This window comes from Rhinatrema bivittatum, chromosome 1 (assembly GCF_901001135.1).
Source record: "Rhinatrema bivittatum chromosome 1, aRhiBiv1.1, whole genome shotgun sequence".
Taxonomy (NCBI): domain Eukaryota; kingdom Metazoa; phylum Chordata; class Amphibia; order Gymnophiona; family Rhinatrematidae; genus Rhinatrema; species Rhinatrema bivittatum.
The window spans coordinates 406,978,909-406,999,947 of record NC_042615.1 but is presented as its reverse complement, the minus strand read 5'-3'; the positions used below and the strand labels follow the sequence as shown (position 1 = coordinate 406,999,947).

General features: G+C 46.5%; 1 protein-coding gene across 1 annotated transcript in view; it reads left to right on the top strand.

Moving 5' to 3' along the window:
- The window catches only part of DNAH6 (dynein axonemal heavy chain 6), a 3,261,518-nt gene that overhangs the window by 3,032,192 nt on the left and 208,287 nt on the right, over window positions 1-21,039 (top strand). Inside the window, 1 exon segment of the mRNA XM_029602297.1 lies at window positions 1,357-1,429. Coding sequence (XP_029458157.1) covers window positions 1,357-1,429 — 73 coding nt within the window.

Below are 21,039 nucleotides of genomic sequence, written 5' to 3'. Positions count from 1 at the left end.
CTCTTTCACCCACCCATAGTTTGGACCTTTTCTGTGGCTGAACAGCAAGGCTTCTTCTGCCGCTGGCTGTGGGGAAACGTTGACGGCACTGCAGGCCCTTTTCTGCTGCCAGCTGCTGAGGAAACACCAAGGCATCACAAGGCCTCTTCTTCAGTGACTGGATCACCCTTTTGCCAGAAGGGAATGGAAACCCCGCCAGCATGTCACAGTTCTACGCCACTGGGACCTTCCTTTTGATGTTGGGTTGTAGGAACCCCCACCTGCACATCACAGTTCTGCACCGCAGGGACTTTCCTTTTGCTGGCATGGGAATAGAAACCCCCAACAGCACATCATGGTTCTGCGCCACTGTGGGACCTTCTTTTTGCTGGCAGAGAGTGGAAACCCCACCAGTACGTTACTACTCTGCACCACTGGGTTTTCCAGCATGCACTAGTGTTGGCCTGAATGTAAGGATGTGGCAGGAAAGTTTCAAGGGGCAATTTTGCTGCTTCAAAATCTTGCTGCCTGAGGCGGCCACCTCACCCTGCCTCATTTTTGAACTGCCACTGCCCATGGCTGCACCCATGTTTGGAAGGCACAATTCAGCTGGTGGTCAGATGAGCACTTAACACATAGTTGGTAAATAACAGGTTATAGATAATGATACAGTCTCTGATAGGCTGGGTTATTTATAGAAGACTTAAAGATGCGAATAACAAACTATGCAGCATATTCTTTGTTAGTGAATGTTACCAAGTATTTCATATGCATTGTCAAATGTCCCATAGTCCTTTGCTTCTGAATCCATGTTTGCTAACTCAGAGAGAATGGTTCTAAGAATTTATGTGTGAGAGATGTCCCTACAATAAATACAGAAGATAAGGACGACAGAAAGTAGGAAAGTAACTGTTTAAAGTATATAATAGGTAATCATGTGTGAGCTTGTTAGCATTTGGAAGCTAAACAGAATTAGAACAGGTTAGTAGCTGGGTAAGAACACACTCATGGAATAACGTGGGCTGCAGAAGGCAATGACAAACTATTGTAGTATTTTACCAATAAAATCACAGCTAAGTGGGTGGACTACCAATTGCTCTGAAAATAGATAAGATGTATGCCAACACCACCACCCATAATTTTTTACTTAGTAGTATTAGAGAGTTCTGGAGGCTTTAATAAGCCAGTCAACTTTCGAGTCTTGTAAGTTATATGCTACCAGAGCAAAACAATATGGTTACATTCCTGTTGTACTGAAATTTAGAGTTTTACTAATGATTTATGTTTATTAATTGTTAATTTCCATAGAGATATGTACTGGCTAGGACAATAAAAATGTAAAATAAATTATACTATATGTTAATTATTTTTTTCTAGACATGGATAAGACGTGGCCAGCCTAAGTCATTCTGGATATCTGGATTCTTTTTCCCTCAAGGATTTCTTACAGGTAGATTTATTTAATAATTATTGCTCATGCTATAAAATAAAAGCATTGTAACCTTTTTTGAGAATCTAGGAAACAGCCCAGACATTTAGTTCATATCATAATGACTTAATACGTTATTTTTAAGATATTTTGATTTGCTCAGTCATTTGTACACATTGCTGAGGCCAACTCACTAAAATTAACATTTAAAAAAATTGGTATGGATTGCTAAAATTTTAGTATACATGTTAACAGGGACAGATTGGCCTATCAGTTGATCTGGCATCCCCCAGTGGGCCAGTCACACTGATCACATGGTCTTCATCTCAGCAACTGCTGAGATGAAACCGCAAAACAAGGCTTTTGGTGGGGCTGTGACAGAATCCAACCTGTTGTAGCCCGAGGGAGGTCTCAGCAGGACCACAACGGAGCCCAACCTGTCGTGGCCCAAGGAAAGTCTCAGCAGGGCCGTAACGGAGCCCAACCCAATGCGGACTGAGGTATGTCTCAGCAGGGCCACAATGGAGCCCAATCTGCCACGTCCAGATGAAAGGCCTATGGCCTGGAGTCAGCAGAAAGATGCATCTGGCGGTAGCAGGGCCACTGCCTCCTACCTCTCCTCCTGCACTAAATAAGGTGATCACGGGTGCAGCCAAGGCACAGAAGAAAAGAGGATGCCTGAAAGAGGTGTGTGTATGTGTTTATGTGTGTGTTTATATAAGAGAGTTTGCATGTGTGAATGAGAGAGGGCCCCTGCATCTATGTATGAGAGAGAGAGAATGCCTACATGTGTGCATGAGGGAGTGAGATCCTGCACATGTGCATGAGAGTGAGAGACTGCACGTGTGTATGAAAGAGAGCCTACATTTATGCATGAGAGTGCCTGCATGTATATAAGAGAGAGCATCTGCATGTGTATAAGAGCTGCATGTGGATGAGAGAGAGAGAGTGTGCCTGCATGTGTGCATGAGAGCCTTCTGATGATAATGAGAGAGAGAGAGCCTGCGTGTATGTATGAAAGATAGTGCCTGCGTGTGTGAGCCTGGTATGTATGTATGAGAAACAGAGAGAGCCTGAATGTGTATGAGAGAGAGTATCTATGTGCCTGATGAAGAAAGAGAGAGGATAAAGATTGTGTGAACCCTTCACCCAAATCCACAACAATCTCAAGATGCGAGGTATTTATTTATTTAATGGTATGGAGAGCAGGAGATGTGTTAATTTTTTTATTATTTATTATTTTAAATTATGAGGTATTCATGTGTCTGCTGTTTTAAAATATTTTATTGGTATTTGGGAAATGTTAGAACAAATGTATGTGACTTGTTAAATCATTAGGGGCCCAATATTGAAAGATGGCAGTTTAAGTAACTTGGCTGGATATAACTTATCCAGTTAAATTACATGGTTTATTCAGCAGCACGGCTATTTTATTTATTTATTTAACACTTTTATATACCGAAGTTCGTATGGACATCATATCGGTTTACATTATGTTGCTGAATGTATGCATATATATTTGTACTTAGCCGTATACAGTTTTACATGGCCTGTTAACTTATGCGGCCAAGACTGAATATTACTCCTTAGCTGCATACGTTATGCAGCTAAGTCACTCCACCCACAACTTATGCAATGTTTTAGCCATATAAGGGCATATGTGGCTAAGCAGGAAGCCCCCCCAAGCTGGCCAAAAGTCCCTGGGGGTCCAGCGGGGGTCCGGGAGCGATCTCCTGCACTGGGGCCGTATTGCCAATATTCAAAATGGCGCCGGCGCTACCTTTGCCCTGTCACATGGTAAGGGCAAAGGGCCATCGGTGCCATTTTTTATAGTGCAGCTGATGGCCTGGGAACGAGAGATCGCTGCCCGTGGCCCCCCTGGACCACCAGGTATGTGTAAAAGGTTTTGGGGGGGGGGTCGGGAGAGTGGGGGAGGCTAAGGGGGTAATTTTAAAGGGTCGGGTGGGGTTTTTTTTATCGGGCCATCGGCGCCATTTATATTAGTGGCAGCCAAAATGGCGCCGATGGCCCGAGAGCGGGAGATCGCGCCGGGACCCCCCCACTGGACCACCAGGTAATTTAAAACATTTTGGGGGGGTTCGGGAGGGTGGGGGATTTGTTTTAAAGGGTCGGGGTGGGTTTAGGGGTTGTTTTGGTGTGCCGGTTTTCCCGCCCTCCCCCGATTTACGATTTTTCACGATAAATCGGGGGAATTTCTATTGATTCGCGACTCTAACGATTTTTGACGATTTAAAAATTATCTGACGATTTTTTTAAATCGTCAAAAAACGATTCACATCCCTAAAACAGACAGAGAAGAAAGTGTGTGCATATCTCCCATGACAATCTCAGGATATTATCCATGACAATCTCAGGATATTATCTCAGGATATTATCCATGACAATCTCAGGATATTATCCATGACAATCTCAGGATGACTGGAATCTAAAGTTCCCAAGTACGGAGAGGAGGGGATTTATTTTAGCTTTAATTTTTAGCTATTGGATGTTGTTTGATGTGTCTGCTAGTTTGAAATATTTTATTGATATTTGGGAAATAAAAAAAAATGTTATATGTTTGTAATCACTGGATGTCCTTTTCATCAGCTGTTTTGAAATATTTATTCTTTTTATGAGTTTGGTTTTACTATTACAATTGATGCTTTATATTTCTTGATGTTATTGTTTGATGTTTAGTGAGGAATGGTATTTGTTTTTCCATTCCAAACAGAATCTGGCTTGTTGCAGTTTCAAATTCAGTTTTTGTCTGCATGTTGCTATTTATACTTTATCATCTCTTCATTTTGTATTTGGTGAGGGTCTGTCTGGTTCTACATATGTGACTGAGGTGAGGTATTCTGCTAGCATGAAGCAATGCTTCAAGGAGTGACTAGGTGTGTACCAATTTTTTTTCATGTGAGCAACAATTGTTTAAACCAACAATTTTTGAGCACCAGCCTTATGTTCCTTTTCTGTGTATATAACAAAGAAAAATATATGTGAGTGATCATGTAAACCTGTGAGCTGTGCTCTAAAATGTATGAGCAATCACTTATATTGTTGTACGTCCCGACCACGCTGGTGCCGCAAATGGGCCTGCTTACCTCGGGCTCCGTTCCGTCCTCCCTGGCTGCTGCAGCCAGCTCTCGGTGTCCCCAACACCTCTCCCGAATGCCTCTGCTTCACAGGCCTTACAACGAAGCTCCTGCAGGGGCTCCGCGTCCTCGGCCCCACCCCTAGGTGTACGCGTGGTCGATGCTCCCTCATTTAAAGGGCCCAGGGCGGGAACCTCGGCCCGGATGCCTCACAATGATATCACGTAGACACAGTCCCTCAGTTCCTCGCCTTGGCAACCGGGTCGACACACTCCTAGTGTGCTAGTTTGCCATCCGCGTTCCTGTTCTTGTTCCAGTGTTCCTGCGTTCCTTGTTCCTGCGCTTGTTCCAGTATTCCATCGTCTGTTCCTGAGTTCCTTCGTTCCTGAGTCTTCTTCCACGTTCCGCTACCCAGGTAGTACCTTCTCGGACTGATACCCGGTACTGACCTTTTTTTGCCTGACCATGTCTGATCTGATTACCTGGAACTGACCTCTGCTTGCCTGACCAAGCTTGATCTGACTACCTGGAACTGACCCTTGCTTTGGCTGACCTTCCTCGGATGGATATCCTGGCTTTGACCCTTGCGCTCCATTCAGACACTCTCTTCGCTTCTCCCGTGACCACCAGGTCTGCCTGCTCCGGCACTGCCCATAGCCTTCTTCAAGCTAGACCATTAGGCGCTGCCTATCCTACCCGGAGGACCTTCAGTTCCTGCTTCGTACCCATGGTCTCCGGTGATCTCTGTTCCGGTCTAGCTTGCCTGTTCATCAACAGCCATGCACCTCTCCTCTTGGCAGGCACACCGCTCCGTCATCTCTCCAGGAGACCCCCAGAGGCCCACCTAAGCCCAGGCGGTCTGGGAATCCAAGGGCTCAAGCTGCGGAGCCCCCGGACCGTTATTGGTGAAGTTCCTGTCAGCCTCTGTCTACTCGTGTGCTCTGCCTCCTGGCAGCAGGCGCCCTCTGGGATCCCTCAGGGGGCCGTACCAATCCTGCGCCAGGCCAAGGGTCCACCTCCAGTGCAACACACATACTCAGCTTAAGGGAACTAAGGCGTGTAGTTTCTGTACAGGGATCTATAAAAGCTTGGCTCTTTCTTTTTTCTTAATAGCAGATTTATTTGTGTTTTAGGGTCTGATGTAATATTTTCAGTGTTGCCTTTTCATAGGTAGGGTTATTATTGATTAAGTGCTGGTAGTTAGTGATGTTTTCATATGGGAGGTTTAGAATATTGTAAACCAGTTTACACAAAGCTTTCTGAAGGTTGAATCCACACCTAATACCCATTACAATAAGTTGTAATACCATATGGCTGCAGGTGGCTTTTTTGCAGAGTTTTCTGATTGGTGCCATAGTAGTGTAGTGCATGTAAGTAATATACATGTCATATGTGATATTTTTATCTTAGAAGACTGGACTTGTTATGGTTTTGAAGTGTTGGTTGGATTCTTGGGTACTGCAGCAATGGCCACTCCCATGGGGAGGAGCCCCGTGAGGAACCACAGTGCTAGACTAGACTCTATACACACAGACACAGAGAATTGGTATTTATTAAACAGCTTGGTGGTACTGCCAGGAGGTGGCAGCGGTGAGTAGCCAGTAGAAGTAATCCAGGGGTCCTCAGCAGAGGAGGCCAGTCCCACGCTTGAGAAGATGGAAGGCAGCGCAGAGTCGTAGAGGAAGTCCCGGATGTAGACTCCCAGTGCTGAACTGTTACTCCCAGCGCTGAACTGTTACAATGTTCCTTATATTTATTGTTTAATCAACTGTTCTCTTGTTACAATGTAAAATAGGGCAGTTCCGGCTCTATTCAACCTGTTTTCTGGAAACCGATGTGATATCTCGATCGAATGTCGGTATACAAAAGAAATAAATAAATAAATAAATAGGTGAGACAGACTGACAATGTTAGATTACTCACTGGAGTAGGTCGCTGTATAGTTGGAAATCCTGGCAGGCAGAAGTAGTTGGATTGTAGGCACCAAAGCAGGGAGAGCAGGCCCTCGAGGAGCAAGTACCCGGTATCCCAGATAGGTACCTGAAAGAAAGCATAAAGGCCCCTGAGGAGCGGGTACCCAGGTTAGAGATGATTGACCCCGAAGGGCAGAGAGAGCTTCCAGCGGCAGCTAGGAAGCGGCAGAGCAGCTTAGACTAGAGGCATTCCAATCCTTGCTAACTCGAGTTGTTAGCAAACGAAGGGCAGGCTAAATACCCGTATGGCATGACGTCACTCGAAGGGAACGCCCCCGAGGTTCCCGCCATGACGTGGATAAAGATGTGGGTGGCGTGCGTGGGCGCATCCTAGGAGGCCTCAGAAAAAACATGGCGAACACCCTCGCCGTAGCCGTTCCGGGGACACCGGAGAGAGCGGCATGAAGACGTGGCAGCAGCCATCCTCCCAAGGCTTGAGGAGAGAGCAGAAGGAAAGGTAAGGCACAAAGGTCAAAGCCGTTTGAGACCGGAAGTAACAGTACCCCCCTTCAAAGGGCCCCTTCCAGACCCCCTACCTGGTCTTGGTTTTTGAGGATGTCATCGATGAAATTGTCGGAGCATCTCTTTGTCCATGATATTAGCCAAAGGTTCCCAAGAATTTTCTTCTGGTCCGTATCCCTCCCATAACAGGAGGTATTCCCAAACTCTGCATCTCTTTCTTACATCAAGGATGGCATCAACCTTGTACTCGATGTCTTCTTCTGCATCAACAGGAGTAGGTACAGGTGTCTTGGTGGAAAACTCGCTAAGAACAAGCGGTTTCATGAGTGAAACATGGAACACATTATGAATCTTCATAGCTGGAGGAAGTTTCAGACTATAAATGAGTGAGCCCAATCGTCGGAGAATAGGAAAGGGTCCGAAAAAGCGTGGAGCAAATCGAGCAGATAGCAGCTTGAGTCTCATATAGGGGTGTGACTCATTATCTGACAATTGAAAATATCATCCGATATTTTCAATATCGTCAGATATCGGGGGGTCCCCGATAGCGATAGGAAACCCCACGATTAATTTAGTGGGTTTTCTTATCGTTATGGGGGGGGGGGGGCGGGAAGAAAGGACACAACCTAAAAACACAATGGCACGGATACCCTGCCACATGCTAAGGGCAAAAGGTCATCGGCGCCATTTTGTTTACTGGCAGCCGATGGCCCGAGCGCCGGAGAATGCTCCCGGGACCCCCACTGGACCACCAGGTATTTAAAAATTTTGGGGGGGGGGGGGTCCGGAGAGTTGGGGGATACTAACAAATTCATTTTAAAGAGTCGGCTGTATTTTTTGGTTATCGGCTCGGGCTCAGCCGATAAAAAAACCTGATCGGACTGCAAGATAAAAATTTCACGATGTGAATCGGAACCGGAATCTGAACCGATACCGGTTCCGATTCACATCTCTAGTCTCATATGCTTGGTAGATAGCCAGACTTTATCACCAGGCTGGAATTCAGGAGCCTTGCTTCGGTGAGCGTCATAGCCTTTCTTTGCTCTTTGTCCTGCTTTTAGAAGCATCTCTTTAGTCTTTCTCCATAGCTGCTGGATATCTTTGGCAGTAGATTGAGCTGCCGGGGCCGACACAGAAAGTGGAAGTGGTAAAGGTGGTAAGGGTTGTCGTCCATAGACCACTTCAAAAGGTGTAGATCCAGTAGATGATGCTGATATGAACTGATGGCGAATTCAGCCCAGGGCAACAGCTCAGCCCAGTCATTCTGTCATGAACCGACATAGGTGCGTAGGAACTGTTTGAGAGTTCTATTCATTCTCTCAGTTTGGCCATTTGACTGAGGATGGTACGCAGAGGTGAAGTCAAGTGTGATGTCGAATTTCTTACACAAGGCTTTCCAGAACTTGGCTGTAAATTGAGCTCCTCTGTTAGACACAATGTGTTTAGGCATGCCGTGCAGGCGAAAGATGTGATTGATGAATAGCTTAGCAAGTTCATAGAAACATAGAAGTGATAGCAGAAGAAGACCAAACGGCCCATCCAGTCTGCCCAGAAAGCTTTCACACCTATTTGTTTTCATAATCTGTTACTCTGACCACTGAGGTCAGGGCCCTTATTGGTAACTTTTTGGTTCCAATTCCCTTCCACCCCAACCATCGATTCAGACAGCAGTGCTGGAGCTGCATCTAAGTAAAGTATCTAGCTAATTGGTTTGGGGTAGTAACCGCCGTAATAAGCAAGCTACTCCCATTTGTTTACCTGCTTGTGCAATTCAGCCATTGTTGGTTGTCTGAATAAAAATCCTCTTTACTTAATTCCCTCTGTTGCTGAATCAGTGAGCTGCGCTGGGTACTTATTCCAAGTCAAGTATCATGCTTAATTGATTCGGGGTAGTAGCCACCGTAACAAGCAAGCTACACCCATGCTTGTTTACCCAGACTATGTAATTCATTCCTTGTTGGTTGATGCTGATATAAATCATCTTTTCTTCATTCTCTCTGCCGTTGAAGCAGAGAGCTATGCTGGATGTGCATTGAAAGTGAAGTATCAAAAATAATTACAAGGCCCCAGTGAGATTTGAACTCATGACCGCTGGTTTACAAGACCAGTGTTCTAACCCCTGAGCTCAGGGGTTAGAGCATGGCTGAAGGCAAGCCAGGGAGAGCCATGAAGAGAGCCATCTTCGAAAATCGGTCCACTGTAACCCAGATGACATTGTTACTTCCAGAAGGTGGCAAGTCCACCACAAAATCTGTTGCAATGTGGGTCCAGGGTTCATCTGGTACTGGCAAGGGTTGAAGCAGGTCCGAAGCACGTCCGGGCAGAGGTTTATGTCTGGCACAATTGGAGCAAGAAGCTATGTACACAAGAGCGTCTTCCTTCATGGTGGGCCACCAGTAGTACTTTTGTAACTTAGCCAGTGCCCTTCGTTGACCAGGATGTCCAGCCAGTTTCAAATCATGAGTCCAGGCTAGCAGTTTCTTTCTTAGGTTGCAGGGTTCAATGGTCTTGCCCGGGGGAACCGGATGTGTAGCTGTCAGAATGATTCTCTTCGGGTCGATGATATGCTGGGGTTCATCAGGTACGTCTTCAGAGAGAAAAGAGCGAGATAATGCATCAGCTCTGACATTCTTTTCACCAGGGCGATATTTCAGCACAACGTCAAATCTGTTGAAAAACAGGGACCACCTCGCCTGTCTGTGATTAAGGCGTTGAGCGTGACGAGGGTACTCCAGATTTTTGTGATCAGTGTAAACAGTGATCTGATGTTATGCACCTTCAAGCCAAGGGTGCCATTTTTCAAATGCCATCTTTATTGTCAGCACTTTATTCCCAATGCCGTAGTTCTTCTCTGCTGGTGAAAAGCATTGGGAAAAGAAAGAACAGGGGTGCAAGATCTTTGAATCACTGGTCTGGCTTAGCACAGCCCCTATGCCTATGTCCGAGGCATCGACATCCACAATGAAGGGTCATGTAGGGTCCGGATGGCAGAGGCAAGGCTTGCTTGAGAAGGCATCTTTTAATTTCTGAAATGCTATCATGGCCTCCATAGACCAAGTGGCAACGTTGGCTTTCTTCTTGGTCATCGCTGTTAATGGAACAGTCAATGAAGAGTAATTTTTGATGAAGGTCCTGTAGTAATTGGTAAATCCCAAAAATCGTCCATTTTTGAATACTCTCAAGCTTTTCAGGGTCCATCTGGAAACCTTTGTTTAAGACAATGTACCCTTAGAAGGGCACGGATTCCTTGTGGAATTCACATTTAGTCAACTTGGCGTACAAGCGGTTCTCACGAAGTCTCTGCAGAACTTTTTTGACATCTTCCTGATGAGACTGCAGGTCATGGGAAAATATCAATATGTCGTCTAGGTAGACAATGACTCATTGATAGAGCAGATCATGCAGAATATCGTTCATCATGTTTTGGAAGACAGCCAGGGCATTGCACAAGCCGAAGGGCATCACCAGGTACTCAAAGTGCCATCTTCCATTCATCGCCAGAACAGATGCGAACTAAATTATATGCTCCTTTGAGGTCACGCTTGGAGAATATTTTGGCTCCCTGTAACCTGTCGAATAGCTCTGAGATAAGTAGAAGGGGATAACGGTCCTTTACTATGATCTCATTCAGACCTCTGTAATCAATGCATGGACGTAATGTCCCGTCCTTCTTCCCCACGAAGAAGAAGCCTGTGCCGGCAGGAGACTTGGATGGTCTTATGAATCCTTTCTGGAGATTATCCTGGATGTACTCTGACATTGCTTTATTTTCTACTACGGAGAGAGGGTAAACCCTTCTTTTGGGTGGTTCCGTATCAGGCTTCAAATTGATGGCGCAGTCGTATGATCTGTGTGGAGGTAATACATCAGCGGCTTCTTTGAAGAATACGTCTTGAAAAGATGCGTATTGAGGCAGCAACCCAGGCAACAATGGGGTAGTTGGCATGCAGGGTATTGGAGAGACTTCCATCAAGCATTTGCCTTGGCAATCTGGACCCCAAAGTGAAAGCTCCAAAGTGGCCCAGTTGAATTGTGGCATACTTTTCTGTGGCCACAGTAGTCCATGTACCAAAGGGTGCATAGCCTTCTCTAGCACAAAGAAGGAAATAGTCTCTATATGAAGAGCACCGGTGCACAAGCTCACTGGTTCTGTAAGCAGGGTTATCCCAGGACAAGCAGGATGCTAGTCCTCACATATGGGTGACATCGGTAATGGAGCCCTATGTACGGAAAAACTTCTTTAAAAGTTTCCATGAAACTTTTGAATGGCACCGGAGTGCCCACTGAGCATGCCCAGCATGCCATGATATTCCCTGCCACAGGGGTCTCCCTTCAGTCTTCTTTTTTCCGCGAAGCAATTAGCATCGCAGACTATTGAAGTCCTGAGGTGATTTTCACTTACTTCAAAAGTTTAGAAAATTTCGGAAAAAATTACCTCCACCGCAGGGGTTTCCCTAGGTATCATCAGCGGTAACTTTTTCCGTTTTCGGTTTCCGGCCGGGACCGATATTTTTAGGTCATTGCCGTCGACGGCTGTCCGGCGCCATGGCCTCCGGGTTTAAAAAATGCCCGAACTGTACGCGGACGATGTCTGTAACCGATCCGCATTTTGAATGTATTCTTTGCCTAGGCAAAGACCACAATATTCCAACTTGTAAATCCTGTGCAGAGATGACTCCCAAGGGTCGTCGTCTCAGAGCCGAAAAAATGGAACAACTGTTCAACATACAGTTGCTTCCAAGGGCCTCAACTTCAGGGCAGTCATCGCCAGCAGGATCAGTCCGACAAGCTCTTCTGACAAAGACTCGTCCGGAGGCGGGAGATGCCTCAACGCCATCCCCTTCAGTGTCATCGAAGGCATCGACTTCAGGTAGCGAGAAACAAAAAGAGAAACATCGCCACCGGCATCGAAGACGCCTAGCACCGATGACCGAGGACCCATCGTCAGGTACGGCCTCACCCGCAAAGAAACCCCGGACGGGAGCGGAGGCTTCGAGGCCTACAGACCCAGGGCGATCCCCACCGATATCGGTGCCGGGCTCCGTACCTCCTCAGGGCTCTGAGGAGGTATCGGCATCGCCAACACCGCCTCCCTCCATAGCTGCTCTGATATCACCAGCTATGAGAGTGGAACTTGACACGTTTTTACGTCAAGCGGTGCAACAGGCTCTGCGCGATGCGATTCCGCCTCAGCCATCGACACCTCCATCGATGCCGAGCCCGATGCCGAGGGATCCATCACCATCGATTCCGCGGGCACCGACGATGCCAATGGAACCGGTCCCGATGCCTACTCCGGTACCCTCACCGGTGCCACCGGTTCCTACACCGATGCCAAAAGAAGATGTGTCGATCCTCCATCCGGTCCTCTCCAAATTGGACACACTCCTGGATATTTTGTCCAATAAAGTACCAGAGGAACCCATTCCAGGTCCATCTGGCATACCGAGACCTCCAAGGCCTCGTTCTCCTCTTCTGCCATCAGGGCCTAAGGAGCCACTTACTCATCACACTCCACGAGAGCTGCCTGTGGACACCAGTTCAGAATATTCTTCAGATGAAGACATTTTTTCAGAACCATCTCCACCAGATGACCACAGGAAGTCACCTCCTGAGGACCTCTCCTTCACAAATTTCGTTAAAGATATGGCTGAAACCATCCCCTTTCCCATACAAATGGAGGTGGATGCAAGGCAAAAAACCTTGGAGGTCCTGCAGTTCGTGGACCCTCCTAAAGAAATGTTGGCAGTCCCTGTCCATGAAGTTTTCCAAGAACTGCAATACAGGATTTGGGAGCACCCAGGATCGGTGTCGGCAGTAAACAAGAGAGCAGAGGCAACTTACTTGGTGCAACCTATCCCAGGATTTCAAAAAACCCAGTTGCCTCACCAGTCAGTTGTCATCAAATCCGCCCAAAAGAAGGCGAAAAGACTAAAGTCCCATTCCTCTGTACCACCTGGAAAAGAGAGTAGGTTTCTGGACAACCTTGGACGAAAGATATTTCAAGGTTCTATGCTGGTGTCTAAGATCTCATCTTACCAATTATATATGAACCAGTACCAAAGGAACCTTTGGAAACAGGTTCAAGAAATGTCTCTCTCTCTTCCCGAACAGTATCAGGAGCCTTTCAACAATATTATTCACAAAGGCCTTGAATCAGGGAAACATGAGGTCAGAGTCACCTATGACTGTTTAGAGACTGCGGCAAGACTTTCAGCATCTGGTATAGCTGCAAGGCGGTGGGCATGGCTCAAGGCCTCTGATCTGCGCCCAGAGGTACAAGAGCATTTATCAGATCTGCCTTGCTTGGGGGATAACCTTTTTGGAGAGAAGGTAAAAGAAGCTGTGGCAACCATGAAGGACCACACAGAAACACTAAAGCAGTTATCTTCACTACCACAAGATACTCAGCCTTCTGCAAGGAAGCTTCCAAGGCGTGACACTAGACGGCCTTATTACCGTCCACGTCGATATTACCCCCCAGCAAGTAGGCCCAGAACTGGCCGGCCATCTCAACGCCAACAGCCTAGTCAAAGGCCTGCAAGGGCTCAACCTCCACCACAAACTGCCACTACATCTGGTTTTTGAAAGGCCCCAGAGAGCAGCAGCCAGATCAACCCATTCCCAAATATGCCAGTAGGGGGTCGAATAAAATACTTCCACAGCATTTGGACCTCCATCACCACCGACCAGTGGGTGTTATCCATCATAGCCCACGGTTACAAACTGGATTTTCTTACTGTTCCAAAAGAAAACCCACCACTTCCATCTTGGACAGTAAATCATCATTCCATAATTCTTCAAACAGAATTATCCACCCTTCTGAGAGCCAGGGCTATAGAACCAATTCCTGGACCTCAAAAGGGCAGAGGATTCTACTCCAGATATTTCCTCATTCCAAAGAAAACAGGAGGCCTTCGACCCATTCTAGACCTCAGAAATCTCAACAAATTTCTCAAAAAGGAAAAATTCAGGATGGTATCCCTAGGCACCATTCTGCCTCTTCTTCAAAGGGGAGATTGGCTCTGCTCTCTGGATCTTCAAGATGCCTACGCTCACATTCCCATCTTTCCTCCACATCGCCAGTACCTGCGATTTCGGGTAATGGATCAACACTTTCAATACAAAGTGCTGCCATTCGGCCTTGCATCAGCACCAAGAGTATTCACAAAGTGCATGGCTGCAGCAGTGGCACACCTCCACAAACAAAGAGTGCACGTGTTCCCTTATCTAGACGACTGGCTTATCAAGAGTCAATCAAAAGAAGGAGCTCTCACTTCTCTCAAGCTCACTATCCATGTGCTTCACTCCTTGGGATTTCTCATCAACTATCAGAAATCCCATCTGTCACCAAATCATCTTATACAGTTCATAGGTGCAGACCTAAACACTACAGTAGCAAAAGCTTTTCTTCCAAGAGATCGAGCTCAAACACTTGTCCTTTTGACTCACAATCTTCGCAACCAAGTCCAGGTAACGGCTCACCAGTGCCTAATTCTTCTAGGGCACATGGCTTCCACAGTTCACGTAACTCCCATGGCCAGATTGACCATGCGACTACTACAATGGACACTCAAAGCACAGTGGATACAAGCCACTCAACCAATGTCCACGCCCATTCATATCACACCAGAACTCAGAGCTGCACTCATCTGGTGGACATCAATGAACAACTTGCTCAAAGGCCTACCTTTCCAGCAACCAATTCCACAAGTGACTTTAACTACAGATGCATCCACCTTAGGGTGGGGAGCACACATCGGTCAACTAAAGACACAGGGCAAGTGGACAAAACTCGAAGCCTCTTTTCAGATAAACTTCCTGGAGCTTCGAGCTATACGCTATGCGCTACATGCATTCAAGGACTGCCTTTCACACAAGACTGTTATGATCCAAACGGACAACACAGTAGCCATGTGGTACATCAACAAACAAGGGGGGACAGGTTCCTACCTCCTTTGTCAAGAAGCAGCACAGATTTGGGACTGGGCCCTGACACACTCTATTCTTCTACGGGCCACTTATCTAGCAGGCATCCACAACATAGTAGCAGATAGCCTCAGTCGTCAGTTCCAACCGCACGAATGGTCCTTGGATCCAGCAATAGCATCCAAGATCTTCCAACGCTGGGGTCAACCAACAATAGATCTCTTTGCATCCCAGCTCAACTACAAAGTGAACAATTACTGCTCTCTCCTCTGGCAGCAGAACAACCTCTGCTTCAACGGCAAGGGAGAAGAAAAAAGGGTTCGCACTCACAAAGCGGGGAGTAGCTGGCTTGTTACGGCGGTTACTACCCCAAACCAAATGTGCCTGATACTTCACTTTCAATGCATATCCAGCATGGCTCTCTGCTTCAACAACAGGGGAGAAAAAAAACTGATACTTCACGCATATCCAGCATAGCTCCCTGCTTCAACGGCAGGGGAGAAGAAAAAAACAACCAACAAGGGCTGTACAACATAGTCTAGGTAAAACAAATAAGCATGGGTGTAGCTTGCTTATTGCAGCGGTTACTACCCCTACTACCCCTAACTAATCAAGCTAGATATTTCACTTGGATGCAGCTCCATCACTGCTCTCTACATTAATGGTGGGGGTGGAAGGGGAATAGAACAAAGAGCTAAGAGAAACAGATAAGTATGAGAGAAAAAATGTGTGAAGCTTGCTGGGCAGACTGGATGGGCCATTCGGTCTTCTTCTGCCGTCATTTCTATGTTTCTGTTTCTATGTTACCAAAGGACGCATTTGCTCACCATTGGAATTCAGGCCTGTTATACGCGTATCCACCGATACCACTCATAACCAAAACACTAGTGAAACTACAACAGGACAAGGGGACTATGATACTCATAGCCCCATGTTGGCCTCGACAAGTATGGTTCCCCACATTGCTAGATCTCTCAGTCAAGGATCCGATTCGCCTGGGAGTAGCTCCCAATCTCATAACTCAGGAACAGGGTCAGCTGCGCCATCCCAACCTTCAATCCCTGTCCCTGACAGCATGGATGTTGAAAGCTTGATCTTACAACCTCTCAACCTTCCATCCTCTATATCTCAAGTACTTATAGCTGCACGTAAACCTTCCACTAAAAAGAATTATTCCTATAAATGGAAATGGTTTACATTGTGGTGCACTCAGAAGGATTTAGATCCGTTCACTTGCCCCACTACCTCGCTACTAGATTACCTTTACCATCTCTCAGACTCTGGTCTTAAGACATCATCGGTAAGGGTACACTTAAGTGCAATCTCAGCTTACCATAACAAGCTGGGAGATACATCTATCTCCACACAGCCTCTCGTCAGTAAATTCATGAGAGGCCTAACTCACATTAAACCTCCAGTTCATTCCCCAAGCATACAATGGGACCTGAACGTAGTATTAACTAGACTTATGCGTTCTCCTTTTGAACCCATAAATACCTGTGACCTTAAATACCTTACTTGGAAAACGGTATTTCTCATAGCCATTACATCAGCTAGAAGGGTCAGCGAACTACAAGCGCTAGTCACATACGAACCTTTTACAAAGTTCCTACATGACAGAGTAGTCCTCCGTACACATCCAAAATTCCTTCCTAAGGTTGTTACGGAATTTCACTTGAACCAATCCATAGTTTTACCGACATTCTTTCCTAGGCCTCATTTCCATCAGGGTGAAAGAGCCTTACAGACTTTGGACTGTAAGCGTGCGTTATCCTTCTATTTAAACCGCACAACAGCCCAAAGGAAATCCAGTCAGCTGTTTGTATCCTATGATCCAAACAAACCAGGTAAAGCAGTGGGTAAGCATACTCTGTCAAACTGGTTAGCAGATTGCATACAATTTTGTTATGAAAAAGCAGGCCTTACTCTTCAAGGGCGAGTAAAAGCACACTCAGTCAGAGCGATGTCAACCTCAGTAGCACACCTTCGCTCTGTACCTATTCTGGACATTTGTAAAGCAGCAACATGGAGTTCTCTTCACACTTTTACAGCTCACTACTGTTTAGACAAGGAAGGAAGACAAGATTCAGCATATGGACAATCTGTCTTAAAGAACTTGTTTCCAGTGTAATCCCAACTCCTTCTACATCCAACCTGCTGTGATCTTCGGCTGATTCATTTCATCAACAATACTTCACTGTTGCTTCACTACAAAATGACTCAGCCTCTAGCTTGCTAATCACCCATATGTGAGGACTAGCATCCTGCTTGTCCTGGGATAAAGCAAAATTGCTTACCTTGTAATAGGTGTTATCCCAGGACAGCAGGATGTAGTCCTCAAGAAACCCACCCGCCACCCCGCGGAGTTGGGTCCGATACGTTTTATTATTTTATTTTTGGCTAACGCTTATTGCTACAAAACAAGACTGAAGGGAGACCCCTGTGGCAGGGAATATCATGGCATGCTGGGCATGCTCAGTGGGCACTCCGGTGCCATTCAAAAGTTTCATGGAAACTTTTAAAGAAGTTTTTCCGTACATAGGGCTCCATTACCGATGTCACCCATATGTGAGGACTACATCCTGCTGTCCTGGGATAACACCTATTACAAGGTAAGCAATTTTGCTTTACATCACCTGGTAACGGCTCTCCATGAATAGAGGACAAAAGTAGCAGAGACGTCATGGTAGTGGTGGGGATCCGCAAGTGTTCCACTAAATGTTTCAAAATAAAATTTCCCCCTGCCCCAGAATCCACTAAGGCAAGGGTCTGGTATTCTATACGCCCGCAGATTAAAGACACTGGTAGAGAGACTGGAAGAGAGGGTGCAGTTAGACCCAAGAAGAGTCCTCCCGGACATATAGGGCATGTTTGCACAACATGTCCAGCTTGACCTCAGTACATGCATAGTCCTAACCTCTTTCGTGTTCATCTCTCTTTTGAAGTCAAATGACTGCGGCCTGATTGCATTGGTTCTTCTTTGCCAGCAACAGGACTTGGGGGTATAGGCCTGGGTACAGACTTGAATTGAGTCTCTCCCTGAAGTGGTCTTCTGGGACTCTTGGCCTCTTGAACTTTGTTGCGAAGTCGGTGATCAATTCTTGTCGCCAACTTCATCAGTTCCGCTAAGGTTTCAGGCATCTCTCGAGCCGCCAGCTCATCTTTCAACCCTGAGTTCAGGCCTTCAAAGAAGAGGGTCTTCATGCATCTAGGGTCCCAATGTAATTCAGAAGCCAGTGTCTTGAATTCAATGGCGAAGTCTGGTAAAGGTTTATTACCTTGTTTTAGAAGAACCAAAGTAGATCCTGCTGTCGAATACCGGGCTGCGTCGTCGAACACCAATTTGAACAGTTCAAGAAACCCGGTAAGATCATTCAGGATAGGGTCATTTCTCTCCCACAGCGGTGAGGCCCAAGCCAACGCTCTTCCATCCAGATACGACAGGATATAGGTGGTCCTGGCATAAGCTGTAGGAAAATGGTTAGGTTGCAGAGAAAAGTGCATGCAACACTGATTGATAAATCCTCTACATTTCCAAACTTCCCCCAAGAAGCGTGTTGGAGCAGATAGAGGCACTGTAGTCTTGACCGTCACTTCTGGCGGTGTAACTTCTTTACCTGCAGTAGTAGGAGTGTTCATATGTGCATGTAACTGGTTAAAGTCAACAGTCAGGTTATCCAATGAATTCTGTTGTTCGGAGATTCGCTGGGCCAGGCCCGGCCCGGAATGGCCTGCAAAGCGGTGAGCTGAACCAAATCCATGGAGTTAGCAATCTGTTATGGTTTTGATGTGTTGGAGTGGATTCTTGGGTACTGCGGCAATGGCCACTCCCACGGGGAGGAGCCCCATGAGGAACCGCAGTACCAGGCTAGACTGTATACACGGAGACACAGAGAATTGGTATTTATTATACAGCTTGATGGTACTGCCAGGAGGTGGCAGCGGTGAGTAGCCAGTAGAAGTAGTCCAGGGGTCCTCAGCAGAGGAGGCCAGTCCCACGCTTGAGTAGATGGAAGGCAGTGCAGAGTCGTAGAGGAAGTCCCGGATGTAGACTCCCAGCGCTGAACTGTAGGTGAGACAAACTGACAATGTTAGATTATTCACTGGATTGGTCGCTGTATAGTTGGAAATCCTGGCAGGCAGAAGTAGTTGGATTGTAGGCACCAAAGCAGGGAGAGCAGGCCCTCGAGGAGCAAGTACCCTGTATCCCAGATAGGTACCTGAAAGAAAGCATAAGGGCCCCTGAGGAGCGGGTACCCAGGTTAGAGATGAATGACCCTGAAGGGCAGAGAGAGCTTCCAGCGGCAGCTAGGAAGCAGCAGAGCAGCTTAGACCGGAGGCATTCCAATCCTTGCTAACTCGAGTTGTTAGCAAACGAAGGGTGGGCTAAATACCCGTATGGCGTGATGTCACTCGAGGGGAACGCCCCGAGGTTCCCGCCATGACATGGATAAAGACGTGGGTGGTGTGCGCGCACGCACCTTAGGAGGCCCTCAGGAGAAACATGGTGAACACCCTCGCCACTGCCGTTCCGCGGACGCCGGAGAGAGCGGCATGAAGACGCGGCAGCAGCCATCCCCCCAAGGCTTGAGGAGAGAGCAGAAGGAAAGGTGAGGCACAGAGGTTGAAGCCGTCTGAGACCGACGGATGCAACAGTTTTTTTTTCATGTAAAATCTGTTATTATAAATTACCCTTATACCAGCCCTGGCTGCACTGGTTCCACAAGAGAAAGCAGGATTCCCATCTGGAGTTGGGTTAGTGGCTCCCCCTCATCTTGGCCAAGGCTTAAGTTTTTATTTTTATAAGCCAAGGGAAAAGTATGGATCACTTCTGGTCCCCTATCCCCTGGAGTAGGTTGGCAGAGTCAAGCTCAGGGAACCATAAAAGTAGCAGAATGTGTAGCATGCAGTCAATGGGAATGCACTGGAGGAATGGGAGGGTGGTGGAGAAGTAGAGTCAAGCTACAGGCACAGGATGGGAGAGAGTGAGCCAGAAGGAAGTACATGTGCAGTGTTGGGAAGGCTTCTGCCTGACGTGACTGGACTGAGCTGTGAGAGGAGCAGTTAGCTGTGGAACCAGCAAGTCTCAGATTGAGATTTGAAAAAGAGGAGGCTGCTGCAGAATAAGGAAAGACTGGCAGCAAGCGAGAACTTTAAAGTATGATACGGAAGTGCTGGGGTGGGGGTACGCATTGTATGAGCACATAAGCAGCAGCACAACAGTAGTGTGTTAGAATGTGTGTCTGTGTCACAAGAGACTGACACATATCTCTACATATAGTTTGTGTCAGAAGGAGAGTGCGTGTGTGGGTGTCTCTGTCTGACACACACACTCACTCTCAGTGTGTGGGATTATCTGTATGGCTATGAGAAAGAGTGTATGTGTCAGTGTATTTAAGGTCTCTGCAATCTATACATCTGTTTGTGTGACCGAACTCTGACACTGGCTGGCAATGCAGTTGTCTCATTACTTTCACTAGTTCAAGAGCTGCTTGGTTGGCCAGACAAGGATATTCGTGTGTATGTTAACTGATTTGAATGGATGGAACAAGGTCTAAGGCTTTGTTACTCACTGCTGGTTTACAGTATGCTCTATTTTTTATTTATTTAGGAAAAATGTGAAATTTATTTTAAAGATATTTAGGCTTAAGTCTGCCAGGATCCAGAGTCGACTTAATGCGCTTTAGGGAGCTGTTGACATTTGTGCTGCAGAGAAAGTGCACGAGGGAATCAGATATCCAGCAGGCTGGTTTTGAAAAAATACCCCAGGTTGATATTTTTCTGCAATCTGCCCCTGCATGTTAAAATCACATTTAGAGTGTAATTTTCAGTAGAACTACAGTCTGCTGGTACAAAGAAGCATGAATTTTCAAAGTGGACTTATGCAGCTAATTTCCCTTTGAAAATTTGCAGGTACAGCCTATACTGGTACAGACTTATATACAGGAAGTTACAAGTATACAGTAACTGCTGTAACCACATCCTCTGGCAATGAATTCCAGAGCTTAACTATGCGCTGAGTGAAAAAGACTTTTATGTATTTATTTATTTAACTTCTTTTACTATACCGATACTCAAGACGAGGTCTTATCGTACCGGTTTACAATATAACAGGGGGAAACCAATTAACAACTAAGTGGAAAGGTAAAGTTACATTAAACAGGGAGCGAAA